The sequence below is a fragment of the Carettochelys insculpta genome, chromosome 23 (assembly GCF_033958435.1).
Source record: "Carettochelys insculpta isolate YL-2023 chromosome 23, ASM3395843v1, whole genome shotgun sequence".
Lineage (NCBI taxonomy): Eukaryota > Metazoa > Chordata > Testudines > Carettochelyidae > Carettochelys > Carettochelys insculpta.
The window spans coordinates 14763562-14776194 of record NC_134159.1 but is presented as its reverse complement, the minus strand read 5'-3'; the positions used below and the strand labels follow the sequence as shown (position 1 = coordinate 14776194).

Below are 12633 nucleotides of genomic sequence, written 5' to 3'. Positions count from 1 at the left end.
CAGGGAGGAAGGGAAGAAACTGGATATGGCAGGGTGTGCAATTGCATTCTTTGTGTGCGCATGCACACACACACACACACACACACACACACACACACTCAGAGGCCTGGTCCTCACCAACAACAGAATTTAGCCTAAGGATGAAAGGTACCTACAGATCAAGGCTGGAGTGAAGGTTCAGAACTGGCAGAGCTGAAATCTCATGAGCAAAAGCTACATGAGGTGGTCGGTTTTTTGCACAACTTTTGCTGTCTTAGGCCCAAATCTCACGGGAAAAGTCTCTTCTTCCAAGGGCCTGGCTTCATCCAAATCAGAACCAGAAGGCAGGTTGCTTCTGGATTAGGATCCTACCTTGGCTGGGACAGTCCAAATCCAATCACCCGCAGTTCTTCCATTCAAAGGGGCACAGATCCCTAGTTTTAGGGATTTTTATTTCTGGTAGTGTGTGGGGTGGGTGGTTTTTTTTGTTTGTTTGTTTGTTTTTTGTTGCTGCTGCCTACCTCTATCCCCTGATCTGCAGCTGGAACCCAATAGGAATTTTCAAGGAATAAAACCATCAGCCATCAAAGTGACAGACTCCTCTGGCATGTAACTCCATTGAATTTCTATGGAAATCCAGCAGTGGGGAATTGAGACCAACTATTTGATTGGGGCTAGGCCAGTTAGCAGGGAAGAGACAGGCCAAGTGAATGTTTCCATTAGCCCTGGTCCTCCCTGCAAGGCCCTTGCTCATGGGGGTTGGGGGAGGGCACACAAGCCTTTCTTTAGCACTAGCCTAGACCAGTCACTGGTATTTTACCACTGTGGCTCCCAGCAGGCCCTGGCAGGAAGTGACAGGAGGTGGTGAGGCAGGCTGGCTCTGGTGTAGCCAGAGAAGTTCATTCTGCCACCTTCTGATGTGTTTGATGGTGCTAGAGTTAAGGCTGATGCCTCAGCTTAGCTGGAACTAGCAGAGCACTGGGTCTGTCTTTCTCATGCTCAGGGAGGCATTAGAGCTAGAAGGGGGCTGGTTTGTGGGGGGGTGGAGGAAGCCAAGGAAATCCCCTCCTCTGCATGGGCACCTTGCAGAGAGACGTTTTGCAAGCCTCATTGCCACCAGCGAGAACACAGGGTGGGTCAGGGGCTCTCTTCTGATGACACATAGGGCTTCCCCGTGATTTACTGGGGATGTGCTCTGATCAGAGGGAGCCACACAGGGTGGCTGGGAAAGACCTAGTTACGCTGGTAATGGAAGCATCATATGCTCCTGCAGATCCAGGGGAGATGAGCAGGGCTTGTTCTGAAAGGGGAATTACTGAGTGCTGAGAGCCCAGGGAGGTAAGGCTCACAAGCAGGGTTCCCTCTATTTTTTCCATCCATGTGCAGAATAAATTTTGCTATGTGCACCAAGGCATGTATAAATGTGCACAACCAATAGAAATACATGTTGCCGGCTGTGGGCACTCTGCTAATCAGCTGGGCTGCACCTGAATCTCTCCTGGGTGGCCACCCAAGTCCTCAGCTCAGAGGGACACTGCTCACAATCCCTAAACGACATGCTGCGGTAGTGTGAGCTGATCAGGCATGGCCCGGGAACTTTGGTCTCTTTTGCCCTCCAGCCTCGCATGTCCTGTGGAATGACTTCTGCTCTGTCCACGGCTGTGTGGGGAGTGGGGGGGGAAGTGGTTTTTACATGATGATAGGGAGGCAGGGCATCATGCCTGGGCCCTGGAGCCTGGAACACACGCCATCTCTAAGGCTATATTGACACTGCAAACTAGAGCTGTGACTGCAGCTTGTCCGCGACTGCTTCTCGTGCGCACACGCTCACCCTCCTTCTCATTGTGTTAGTACAAATGGTAGGGTAGCGTACTGAGCCACCCACCTCTGAGATCACTGTGTCAGTGTAGCTTAAATCAGATTAGGAACCTCTCCCTTCCCTGGGATCCTCTGTGACAAGAGAAGACCTGTTATGAATACAAGACTGGATGGCACCTGGTTGAATTGTAGTCTCTGCCACTGACTTCTTCTGCGACCCTGGTAAAATCACTTCAACTTCTGGTGCTAGTTTTTCTCTCTATAAAATGGGGGCTTACTGTATGGGCAGCATGTGTGGGTGGAAGGGGCGTTGTGAGGCTCTGTTCAGGTGCATAGTTATTAAATGTGCATAGCCTGGATTTTACACAAAACTCCACTCATGTTTTGATGCAGACAGGAATGCTGTTCAGCAGTCCAGGTTTCATTCTCTGCGCCTCTAAGGTTCCAAGCGCCATGGAAGTGACTCCTTTGGGACTCTTCTCTTGCATGGGGACCCTCTGAGGACCATTCTGCGGAACAAGGATCGGCTTAGAAAAGAGGTGGCAGAAGACCTGTGCTGTGAGATGGGAAGAATGCCCCATCCCAGGCAGAAATGGAATGTACCACTACAGAAAGTGTTATAGCATTAGATTAGACCATCTCTCTGCAGGCCATGCAAGAGAAGGTTCACTAATTTAACTGATAGAAGCTCATGCTAAGGACTGGAATTGTCAATAATAGATCCCTAGACTATGAGTGTGTGGCAAGACAATAACACGGACACAGATACCCAGAACAATCCATGATTAAGAGTGCTTGCTACAGATAACAGTTGTAAAAAACACACTATGGCCTACGTGGGTACGTATCACTGGGTTTGCTCAGCTGGAAGAGAGCATCGCACTCAGAAGTTTAAGTCTCGTGCCAGGGATTTAAAGGAAGATGCTATTCTTCAAAAAATAAGCCCCACCAAGTGCAATGGAAATGCTTTCTAAATCGACTGCTGTTTGAGGGGTGGGAGGGGGTGATCCATGCTGATTGTGGGATACGTGTTATCTTGTGCAATACACTGATTACTGACCACCAGCCCTCTCTCTCATTGAACATGACAGCAGAGTAGCTTTTTAAAAATCAGGGACTGTTTCCATAAAATGCGTGGAGACATCACAGAAATATAGTATGATTTGGGGTTATGTTTATGTTTCTTATGGGAAAACCTCATGTATTCAACACACAGCAAGCTCAGTCTAAGATCCACGACGGGACACTTTTTTCTGGTGGTCTGGAGGTGGTTCTGCATACTGGGATGCAGCTAATGCTTTGCTGTCAATGGTCAATGGTGTTTCCTTGGCCATGGGGTGAGTTAGGAGTCGGCAGAATGACTTGGGATGGTCTTCCAAGCATGGTGAGCCATCTGAGACCTTGGACTGGAGGTGTAGAGAGACCTTCTGTGAGCTGGTGAAGGCCAGATCTTCTTTCGTGGAGGTGGGAGATTTAATCCTGAAAGTCTGTTGTAACCACACGCTATAGGTGTTCTCTTTTGAAGCAGCAGCCGTAGAATTGATAGCGTTGGCCATGTCCTTCCCTGAACCATCATCTGTGCTGGGCTTTGCCAGGCTACTTTCTTCTGAGAATAACACAGGCTTGATAATGTACTGGCTGCAAGTCCTGCTCACCTGGCCACTTTGGACTGGGGGTTTGAAAGGATGGCAGGCATAGCCCCTGTGTATGTCCGTGATCTGCACCTGGGGCATAGTTAAAACGGTTCTCTGGGAAACCCTCTGAGGAGTGGAGATGGTGGTTTCCCCAGAGCCGCTTGGTTTCTTTGGAGACTTCTCTGCTGCTTTGGAAGGGTGTTGCACAAAGTGGCTAGAGCTCTCCAGCAATGATCTTTGGCTCCTAGTGAGACCCACAGAGTTCCTAGTCTTTGAAGCTTTTGCTCCAGCTTCAGGGGCACTCCCGTTGTGGAGCAGCACAAAATGGCACAATTTCTGCAAAGGTAAAATCCTCTGGCCTTTCAAGAGCTTGTGGAAAATCTCCAGAACCAAATCTGTGACAGAAAACATAATCATGGCATGAGTAACCACCTCTACACCCATCCCCTGACCTCAAAAACCCATCCGACACAGTACACCACACACAACTGCTTACTCACTGAAAGCGCATTCAGGACACGGCCACGTACCTAAGCATAATCACCACCACCCTGAAAACCTCCCTCTGCACAACGGTTATATGAAAGGAAACTCAGCCGGGACACTATCAAACCATCCTGCACAAACTCAGGCACTTTCTGTGCTACACACTGGACCACAGAAAATAGTTATAATGCTGTCTTAAACTGAAGTACCATGTACAAATTGCATGCATATACCAAGGGATAACCCAGGCAGCAAAGTTTTGCTAGCAGGCCTTTCCATTGATTGCAGTGGGCATTAGACCCCATTCAGAGCAAGAGATCCTGGAAAAGTCTTAAGCAAACAGAACCTGACCTGACTCATGTTTTGTACCAAGCCAATGGCCATGTAGTTGTGGCTTTGGTCAAGGTGATCATGTCTCATGTGGCATCCTAGGGACCCTTCAGCCTGGCTTGCAGAGCTGTTTACTTACCAAGAGTCTCATTGACCACAGTGGGGATGACATCCTGCAGGACTGAGCAGTTGGTGTGCAGTGCGGGGTTGGCATTCATCTCCAGGAGCCAGACCTGAAAAGAGGCAAGCACAGTCTGCACAGAAAAGAGCACTGGGGCTGATTCACGAACAGGAGGGCAGGTTGCATGAAATCAAGCTAACAGAGCAAACATAACTAGGGTGGCTAACCACATCTCCGTCTGATGGTGGCACCAGACTACAGCTGTGCAAAACTTTCATAACGAACCCTGCCGTCGGATGACATTCACCATGCTTTTCATTAAAAAAAAGACACTCATGAGCCATGCTGAGGATGGTGAATCAGTTGTTACGAGGTAGCCATCCATTATTAGGGCTTAACACCAGCGTACTGAGCTAGAAATGACGCTGCATATACTTCCGTATTCTTTATCTTAAATATGTACCTGCACATGTGTATACTGCATCTTTTTATGTAGCTCTGTCATAACATCTATTAAGTGACAAGCAGTCCTGTAGCACCTTAAAGACTAATAAATGTATTAGGTCATGAGCTTTCATGGGCAAGACCCACTTCTATCAACTGAATCATAGACTCATAGCATTCTAGGGCTGGAAGGGACCACAGGGGATCGTCTAGTCCAGCCCCCTGCCCAAAGCAGAATCAACGCCAACTAAATTATCCCAGCCAGGACTTCGTAAAGCTGGGACTTAAAAACCCTTAAGGTTGGAGATTCCAACACCTCTCTATGTACCACCTTCTAGTGTCTCAATGCTCTCCTGGTGAAATAGTTTTTCCTAATATCCAACCTAGACCTCTCCCTCTGTAACTTGAGACCATTGCTCCTTGTGCTGTCATCCATCACTACTGAGAACAGCTTCTCTCCATCCTCTTTAAAGCTCCCCTTCGGGAAGTTGAAGGCTGCTATCAAATTGCTCCTCTTCTCTTCTGAAAATTACATAACCCCAGATCCCTCAGGCTCTCCTCATAGGTCATGTGCTCGAGCCCCCTAATAATTTTCATTGCCCTCCACTGGACCTGCTGGAATGAACCTGTGGCAAAGTTGTATGGCTCATTGGGGTGGGTGATGCTTTGATGAATCTGATTTCAAGTGAGCCTGAGATAAAAATTAAGCTCATTGAGAGCTTAGTTTCAAGGGAACCCAGGGCCTGGATTCAAGGGCTTGTCTTCTATGCATGCCTAGGGCTGAGTTTTGGTTTCAACTGGAAACCACGTGAAACCTTGATTTTTGCATCTCTGGGCTAAATTCAGCTTAGTTTACTTTTATTAGGCTCTTTCAAATCTGAGCACGCAAGCGAGACACAGCAGTGGAGATACCAGAGCAAAAGCGCCCACAAATCCTTGCCAAACGAAGCACCAGCATTATGCCCAGAGCCATTAAATCCCAACACATTTTAAGCTCTCAGAATGAAATACCTCTATGCACAAGGTGAGCACCCATCCCATTTTGGCCAGGACAACCCCGCATTTTGGGCACCAGGAAGGCGTCCTGATTTCTTTCAACAACGGAGCTAATTGCCCTGTATTCAGCTGCTGCTGTTTCCTGGGTCCCCATGGCTGGAGGAGCCAGGAGCCACACCAGCATGGTTGCTGCCTGGCTGCCAGCTCCATACAGTTCTGGAGACCTAGAAGACAGACGGGCACGAGTGCTAACCCTTCCCTGGCTTCCTGTGGCTCAGGAAAGCCAGGAGCTTTGCCAGCAGGACTGCAGTCCCAATACTGGCACGAGGCAGCTAAGAGCCGCAAATGCCTCCCCCACCCTCCCCCCTCCATCAGGGGGGCAGCCCCGGCAGGGCAGCCACCACCTGAGTAAGGTGACCATCCATCCCATTTTGGCTGGGACAGTTGTATTTCAGGTGCCAGGAAGGCGCCATCCTCCCCTGCCCTCAGGGTGTCCCGTATTTGGCCTAGGGAGATATGGTCACCTTATCTATGCAGCCTCCACTTCCAGCACATGCTGAGAACTTACTGGGCAGTTCAGAGCATTCACTAGTTGGCAGGGAGTGGGCTTAATGAAATTAATTGCCCTGGGACTGACAATTGCTCTGCTATTGAAATGCTGTGGAGGAAGAGCCCATCATTCGAAGCAGCTGCCTCCACACATGTTCCTGTCTTTTCCCTAGAAATCAATCACTTTAATTAGGCCATGGGGGTGCAGTAATTTACCTTCACAGCTCTTCCTCTTTCACCAGAGGAAAAATGAAACTCTGAATTCTCAGTTTGTTTAGGAAAATGAGTAGACACAGAAAGGGGCTTTTGAAGAATAGATTGTCTCTAGAAGAGCAGAAATGAAAGCAAAGCCAGCTCTCCTAGGGATGGAAATGTTGTATGGGTACCACTAGAGGGCACCTAAGCTCCACTGTTGGCTTCAGGTGAAAATATTCCCATCTTTGAAAATTTTGCTCAGTGCCCCCAATGCAAGATCATAAGATTTTGTGCCAATGTCTGTATTAGGTTTTGGTTTCCCTTTCATGCTTTCAAATGAAACAGATGAACAGAAGGCTCTAAGCTCTCCATGCTGTCTACTTTATACGGCTTCCTTCTGTGTAGCTTTTGAATATCTCATGTGTTTTCGGTGTATTTATCCTCCCTGTGGCATAGGACATACTTTTGTTTCTGTTTTACAGAGGGACAGAGAGACCAAGAGACTTGCCCTAGGTCAGACGGGAACCAAACCTCTGTACAGCAGCAGATTGAACCCTGGGTTCCTGAGTCCATAATCACTGGGCCATCCAGCCTCTCCTGGCTTTCTAAGCTATGAGAAAGCTGATGGGTAAACTGTGTTATCCCTTTGAAAGCAGCTGTGGACTAAATATGGTTCCATCAGTGCATACACCGAGAGGGTGGGAGAGAGGTGGCTCATTCAAGCACACACAGAATGAGCTATGCAGGTTACCTTGGAGTGCACATTCTTGTCAGGAAAGTAACAATGAAAAGATTTAGCCTCCAGAACCAAGATCAGAGGGAGAGCTGTGTTAGTCTGTATTCGCAAAAACAACGAGAAGTCCTGTAGCACCTTAGACTAAGAGATTTTTTGGAGCGTAAGATTTTGTGGGCAAAGACCCACTGTGTCAGATGCATCAGTCATGAAGTGGGTCTTTGCCCACAAAAGCTCACGTGCCAATAAATCTGTTAGTGTATAAGGCGCCACAGGACTTCTTGTTGTTTTTGCATAACTAAGATGACACTAGCTGAACTGCAACCTCCCATACAAACTCCACCCGCCTTTTGTGGGGTGGGTGGAGGGCAGGAGATTTGTGCTTCTTTTGCATGTGAATCCCCAGATCAGAGGCAGCTTTGCAGGGCTGGTTCTGAGGGAGGTCCAATGCCTTGAGCTGCGCGGGGCAGGGCCTACAGATTGAACCTCTCTCATTCAGCAACATCCGTCATCCAGCATGATTTTAGTTAGCTTGACAACCGCTTATCATGGTTGTGGCCAAGTTTCCCACAGTCTTATAAAGTTTATTTACAGCCACCGGGCCTGGCTCTCAGTTCTCTGGGCTGTTATTTAGCTATAATTTACCCCTTAATGTCTTCTAAGAGCTCAGGAAGTAGTGGAAGTGTTGGTGATGCTGCTAGACAACAATGACCTCTCATGGTCCAGCAAAGATTCTCTTGTCCGGCACTGGTCAGGTCCCGAGCATGAGAGACTAGAGAGGGTCAACCTGTATCTATGTGGTCCATGTTTGTACAGCACCTAGCATGATGGGGGCCTGATCCATAAGCAATGCATTGCAGCTTGTTAATGATGGGTCTCAGGAGGCCCATGCTCAGGTTGCAGTGCGGATGAGGGAACAAGGGAATTACTTAGTGTTGCCAAAAGTCACAAAGTTAGCAGTCAGATTCCTCCCCCCCCCGAACTCACTCCCAGCAAGCTGGGAGGGGTAAAGTAGGTTTTATACTGAGTTCCTGGAATTGACCTGGCATGGAGCCATCTATCTCTAGGTAGCCCCACTACCAGCACTCAAAACCCACTGGCGTGAACAGGCAGCAGGGCCTTGGGAATGAGGGGCATTGCACCTACTCATTGCAGAGGACTTGGGTCCCTGAGCCCCATGGCCTTTGGCTTTCACAAACTGGCAGAAGAAGCTGATCGGCGCTGGAGGCTGCTCTCCTGTGGCTGGATGGCTAAGTCCCTTTATTGCTGCTCAAAGAACCATGTGCCTGTCTGCCCAGTGGCCCCTGAGGAGAGCTGCCCTTCTGCCTGGCTGATGCAATCCTTTCTGTTGACTGCTTCCCTGACTGGAGACCATTTAAACAAACCCCTCCTAAGCCTGGCTGTGCCCAGGGTTTTGGCAAAATTAATTCAGGAGACAGAAGAGCTGTGACAAACAAGCCCCCAGCCTGGTCCCTCCTCCTTGCAGCCGAGACAAGAGGAGGCAGTGGTGTGGTGCTTTCCATGGGCTCTGTTTGCATGCTTGCTGCTACCAATCTGCCTCAGACCACGCTCTGGGCCCGAACTGCCTTACAAAGATGGTGGAAGGCAAATACAGGACTCTTAAGTCCTTCCAGGGAGTGATCTTTGGGTACTGAGGCATTTGGAGAAGAAGGGAGCAAGGGTGTGGATAGGAGTAAGCTGAAATGAGCCCTTTCTACAGTCACTTTCCCTCCCAGCAAATCACTGCTTTACTTGTGTGGCTGTGAGTTGGGAGCAGGATGGACGGCTCTGGGGGTGACTGCCTGCACAGGTTGAACCTCTGTAGTCTGGCACTCTCTGGCCTGGCAACATCTGTAATCTGGCATGATTTTAGTTAGTCAGGTGTCCACTTATCATGGGTGTGGCCAAGTTTTCCACAACCCCATAAAGCTTGTTTCTAGCCACAAGTCCTGGCTCTCAGTGGTCTGTGCTGTTATTTAGCTGTTATTTACCCCGCAATGTCTTCTAAGGGCCCAGCAAGCCATGGAAGTGTTGGTAATGGGCTAGACAATACTGTCCTCCCATGGTCCAGCATAGTCTCTTGTTCAGTACCAGTCAGGTTCCAAGGTTGCCAGACTAAAGAGTTTTGACCTGTAGCTATGCTCAAGCACAAGCATTGCTGATGCAGCCTCTCATCCCACCAATGTTCCTCGTTCTGGACCTCCTCCTCCAGGTGTGGGGAGGACATCCATCCCTGTGACCCTGTTAGTTTTTGGCCTAACCACTAAGGGTACACACTGCAGTGCCCTCACTCCTCCCCACCCCCCACCCCTTCCCTTCCCACATCACATGCTCTGCTTCCTCTAGGCCCCTGGAAATACATCAGATGGCAATGTCTCTCAGTTGCTGTCACCCTGAACCAGAGCTGAAGAGGTACCAGAGCTCAAAGGTGACGGCTGCAACACTCAAGCCTTTCAGCCATCCAGCCTGTCCCTCCACCCCCCTTTGCAGCTGTTCCATTCCACATGGGCAGCTGGGAAATAGAAAACCTGAGAATCCCAGCCTCGCCCCTTGAGAAGGGGAGCCCAACTACGAGGCAGAACACAGCGTGCTCATGTGTCTCATTCACTGCCATGTAAGTCACACTCCAGGGAAATCATTGGGGTATGGCCAAGAGGACAATCAGGCCCTTTGTGCGTTACAGGTGCGGCACACTATGCAATAGTGCCGGCCAGGAACTACACAGTCATCCCTGTAACTATGGCATAGGTACAGATGTCAAGGCTACCGCAGACCATTGTGAACTCTGGGTTAAAGGCCTGGCTCTCCTCTATCTTATACCGGTTCTGGCCTGAGGTATCTCCACCGACTTCAGTGAAGGTTCTTCTGGTTGACAGTAGTGTATGTGAGAGGAGATTTGGGTTCTTTGTCTCCCTATAGGAGAATGGAACAAGGAAGAGCCTATAAAAAACAAAAACATACAGAAATTCCTCTTTCCCTCCCTTTTCCCACTTTAACCAACTTCCGAACATGCTCCTCACTGATAGGTCTCCAGTTTCTCAGCAATGAAAACCCCACCATGGTTATAGATCAAATCATCCTCAAGTAACTGATCTGTTTATCTGTCCAAATACAAAATACATGGAGACGTAATAGTCTCCAGGGCCCATGTTCGCACTGTAGCGGAGCTAACGCTTTTAATTAACCACAGAGGGATTGCCAGACAAGAGGGATATCAGATCTCCCTTTCTATTTCAGGTTTACTCAGCTGGGGCTTTGCATGCCAACATTGCAAAAAGGCAATTGCCACGGAAATTTGAGATGCGCCAGTTTCTATGCCTCTGCCATTAACTCTCTCCTGCCACGGATCTCATGCACAAAAGCCACTATTGTGTGGGCATCGTGCTCTGTGGTGTGTACACGACTACCTGCAGTGGGGTTTGCTGCTCCCACTTTGCTTTGCTGGGGTATCTTTGTGTTAGCTTCTGCTTTAGCATTAGGGCTACAAAAGCAGAGTAAACCAGACGGCTTTCCATTGTGTTCAGGCCAGTGGTTCTACAAGACTTTGATGCTTTGAGACAATACCAGGGCTGCATTGATCACTTTGTCAGATGCAGGCAATCCCTCCCCTGCCTCTTTCTTTCTCTGTCTGTCCTTCCCACTGTACCTCTGTGTTCCATTATTCCCTCTGATTTTTTCCATCCATGGGTGGAATAAATTTTGTTGTGGGCCCCAAAGTGTGTGATGTGCACCACCAATAGAAATATATGCCAGCAGCTGTGGACACTCCTCTAATCAGCTGGGTGGCACCTGAAATCTCTCCTGGGTGGCCATCCAAACACTCACCTTTACGGGGACCGCGGCTGTGTTCTGTGAGTCATTCAGTTCTCACAGGCTGCACACTTTTGGGATGGATCAGTATTTGCATGAAAAACCTGCAAGGAACATCTAGAATGGGATCCAGGGCCTCCTGGGGACTGTGAGCAGGTTTCAGGGAGACTGACAAGCAGGACCAACATCAGATGCACTGGGACCCTCGAGAGAAAGCTGAAGCCACACCCAGTGGTGACTGGTGAGGGCGGCTCCTGGTAGGGGGCACTGCCCACATGTTCCCCTTTGCCTCCTCTGCCCCAAGGCCCTGCCCTGGCTCTATCCTATCCCTCCTCCTGTGCCTCCCACTTATCTCTTCCTTCAGAAGCACCATGGCGCTTCCCATGAGAGTGGGGGCGGTCCTGCCCCTTCCTGCACAGTGCTGCTCTAACTCGCCCTGCTCTCGGGCAAGGCCACTACGGGAGAGGGACAGGACTGCCCCTCACTCACTGGAAGTGGTGTGGTGCTGATGGTGCATGCAGGGGGGTGGAGAATCCTTGGGGTTCATGTGACCCCCCATGCTCCCTCTCCACTCAGTGTGCTGGCCGCACTGTATAGGGCAGAGATTACAGACCTGAATCTACCATTTGGGACTGAAGCTGAAGGCCGAGCAATGTGGCTTCCCTGGAGTCCATGTAGCACGGGACCCCAGGAACTGCCCTGTGTACTACCCCTAATGCCGGCGTTGGCTTTAATCTGCAGAAAACCAGCTGGGGTGGCACAGGTGGGCTGAGGAGTTTTTAGGTGGGAGCCTCATGAAGAAAAAGGTTGAGACCCTCTGATCTAGAAAGTTCTTCTGGTGATTTGCTAATCGGTAACAAGCCAGTGCTGCGACATAGCCTTGGAAGGGCCTCTGTGTGGCTGGAGCTTTGATGCCAGAGACTCATTTGGTGTGAATCCTTTGAAGTCCCGCCAGGTGCATCGATTGGGATGTAAGAGACAGAATTAGGATTGTTCAGTCTAAAAAAGAGAAGACTGAGAGGAGACACAATAGCAGCTTTCAAGGTTGTTATAAGGAGGAGGGGAAAAAATTATTCTCCTTAACCTCTGAGGATAGGACAAGCAGCAATGGACTTAAAATGCAGCAAGGGAGGTTTAGGTTGGACATTAGGAAAATCTTCCTGTCAGGGTGGGTAAGCACGGAAATAAATTACCTAGGGAGGTTGCGGAATCTCCATCCTTGGAGATCTGTAAAAGCCGCTATGGCAAACACCTGTCAGGGATGGTCTAGATGGTGCTTGGAGAGCTGTGGACTGGACTTGATGACCTCTCGAGATTTCTTCAAATGCTATGATTTCTACAAGCCGAGTTATCTGGCCCAGTCTCTTTCTGGTCATTAAAGCACTCATGACATTTTTCACTATTAAGCTCATGTTCCTGCCCCAAGTCGAATCACAGTTTCAATAAAGTAGTCATTTCCCACCCTCAGCGGTTATGGATGGGTTGCTATGCGCTGTTGTACATTGGGCTCCTTCCTCCTCAGAAGCGGCTGCCTGAAT

At 49.3% G+C, this 12633-nt stretch overlaps 1 protein-coding gene across 2 annotated transcripts in view; it reads right to left on the bottom strand.

Annotated features, from left to right (window-relative positions):
* Positions 1–2954: 2954 nt before the first annotated feature.
* The window catches only part of TTLL10 (tubulin tyrosine ligase like 10), a 106134-nt gene continuing 96455 nt past the window's right edge, over positions 2955–12633 (bottom strand). For both annotated transcript variants that reach the window (XM_074975791.1, XM_074975790.1), the window contains exons 11-12: positions 4387–4480; positions 2955–3826 (exon numbers count right to left, since the gene is read on the bottom strand). In XM_074975791.1, the coding sequence (XP_074831892.1) occupies positions 3024–3826; positions 4387–4480 (897 nt within the window). In that variant the 3' untranslated portion in view covers positions 2955–3023. The remainder of the gene's footprint in view (positions 3827–4386; positions 4481–12633) is intronic.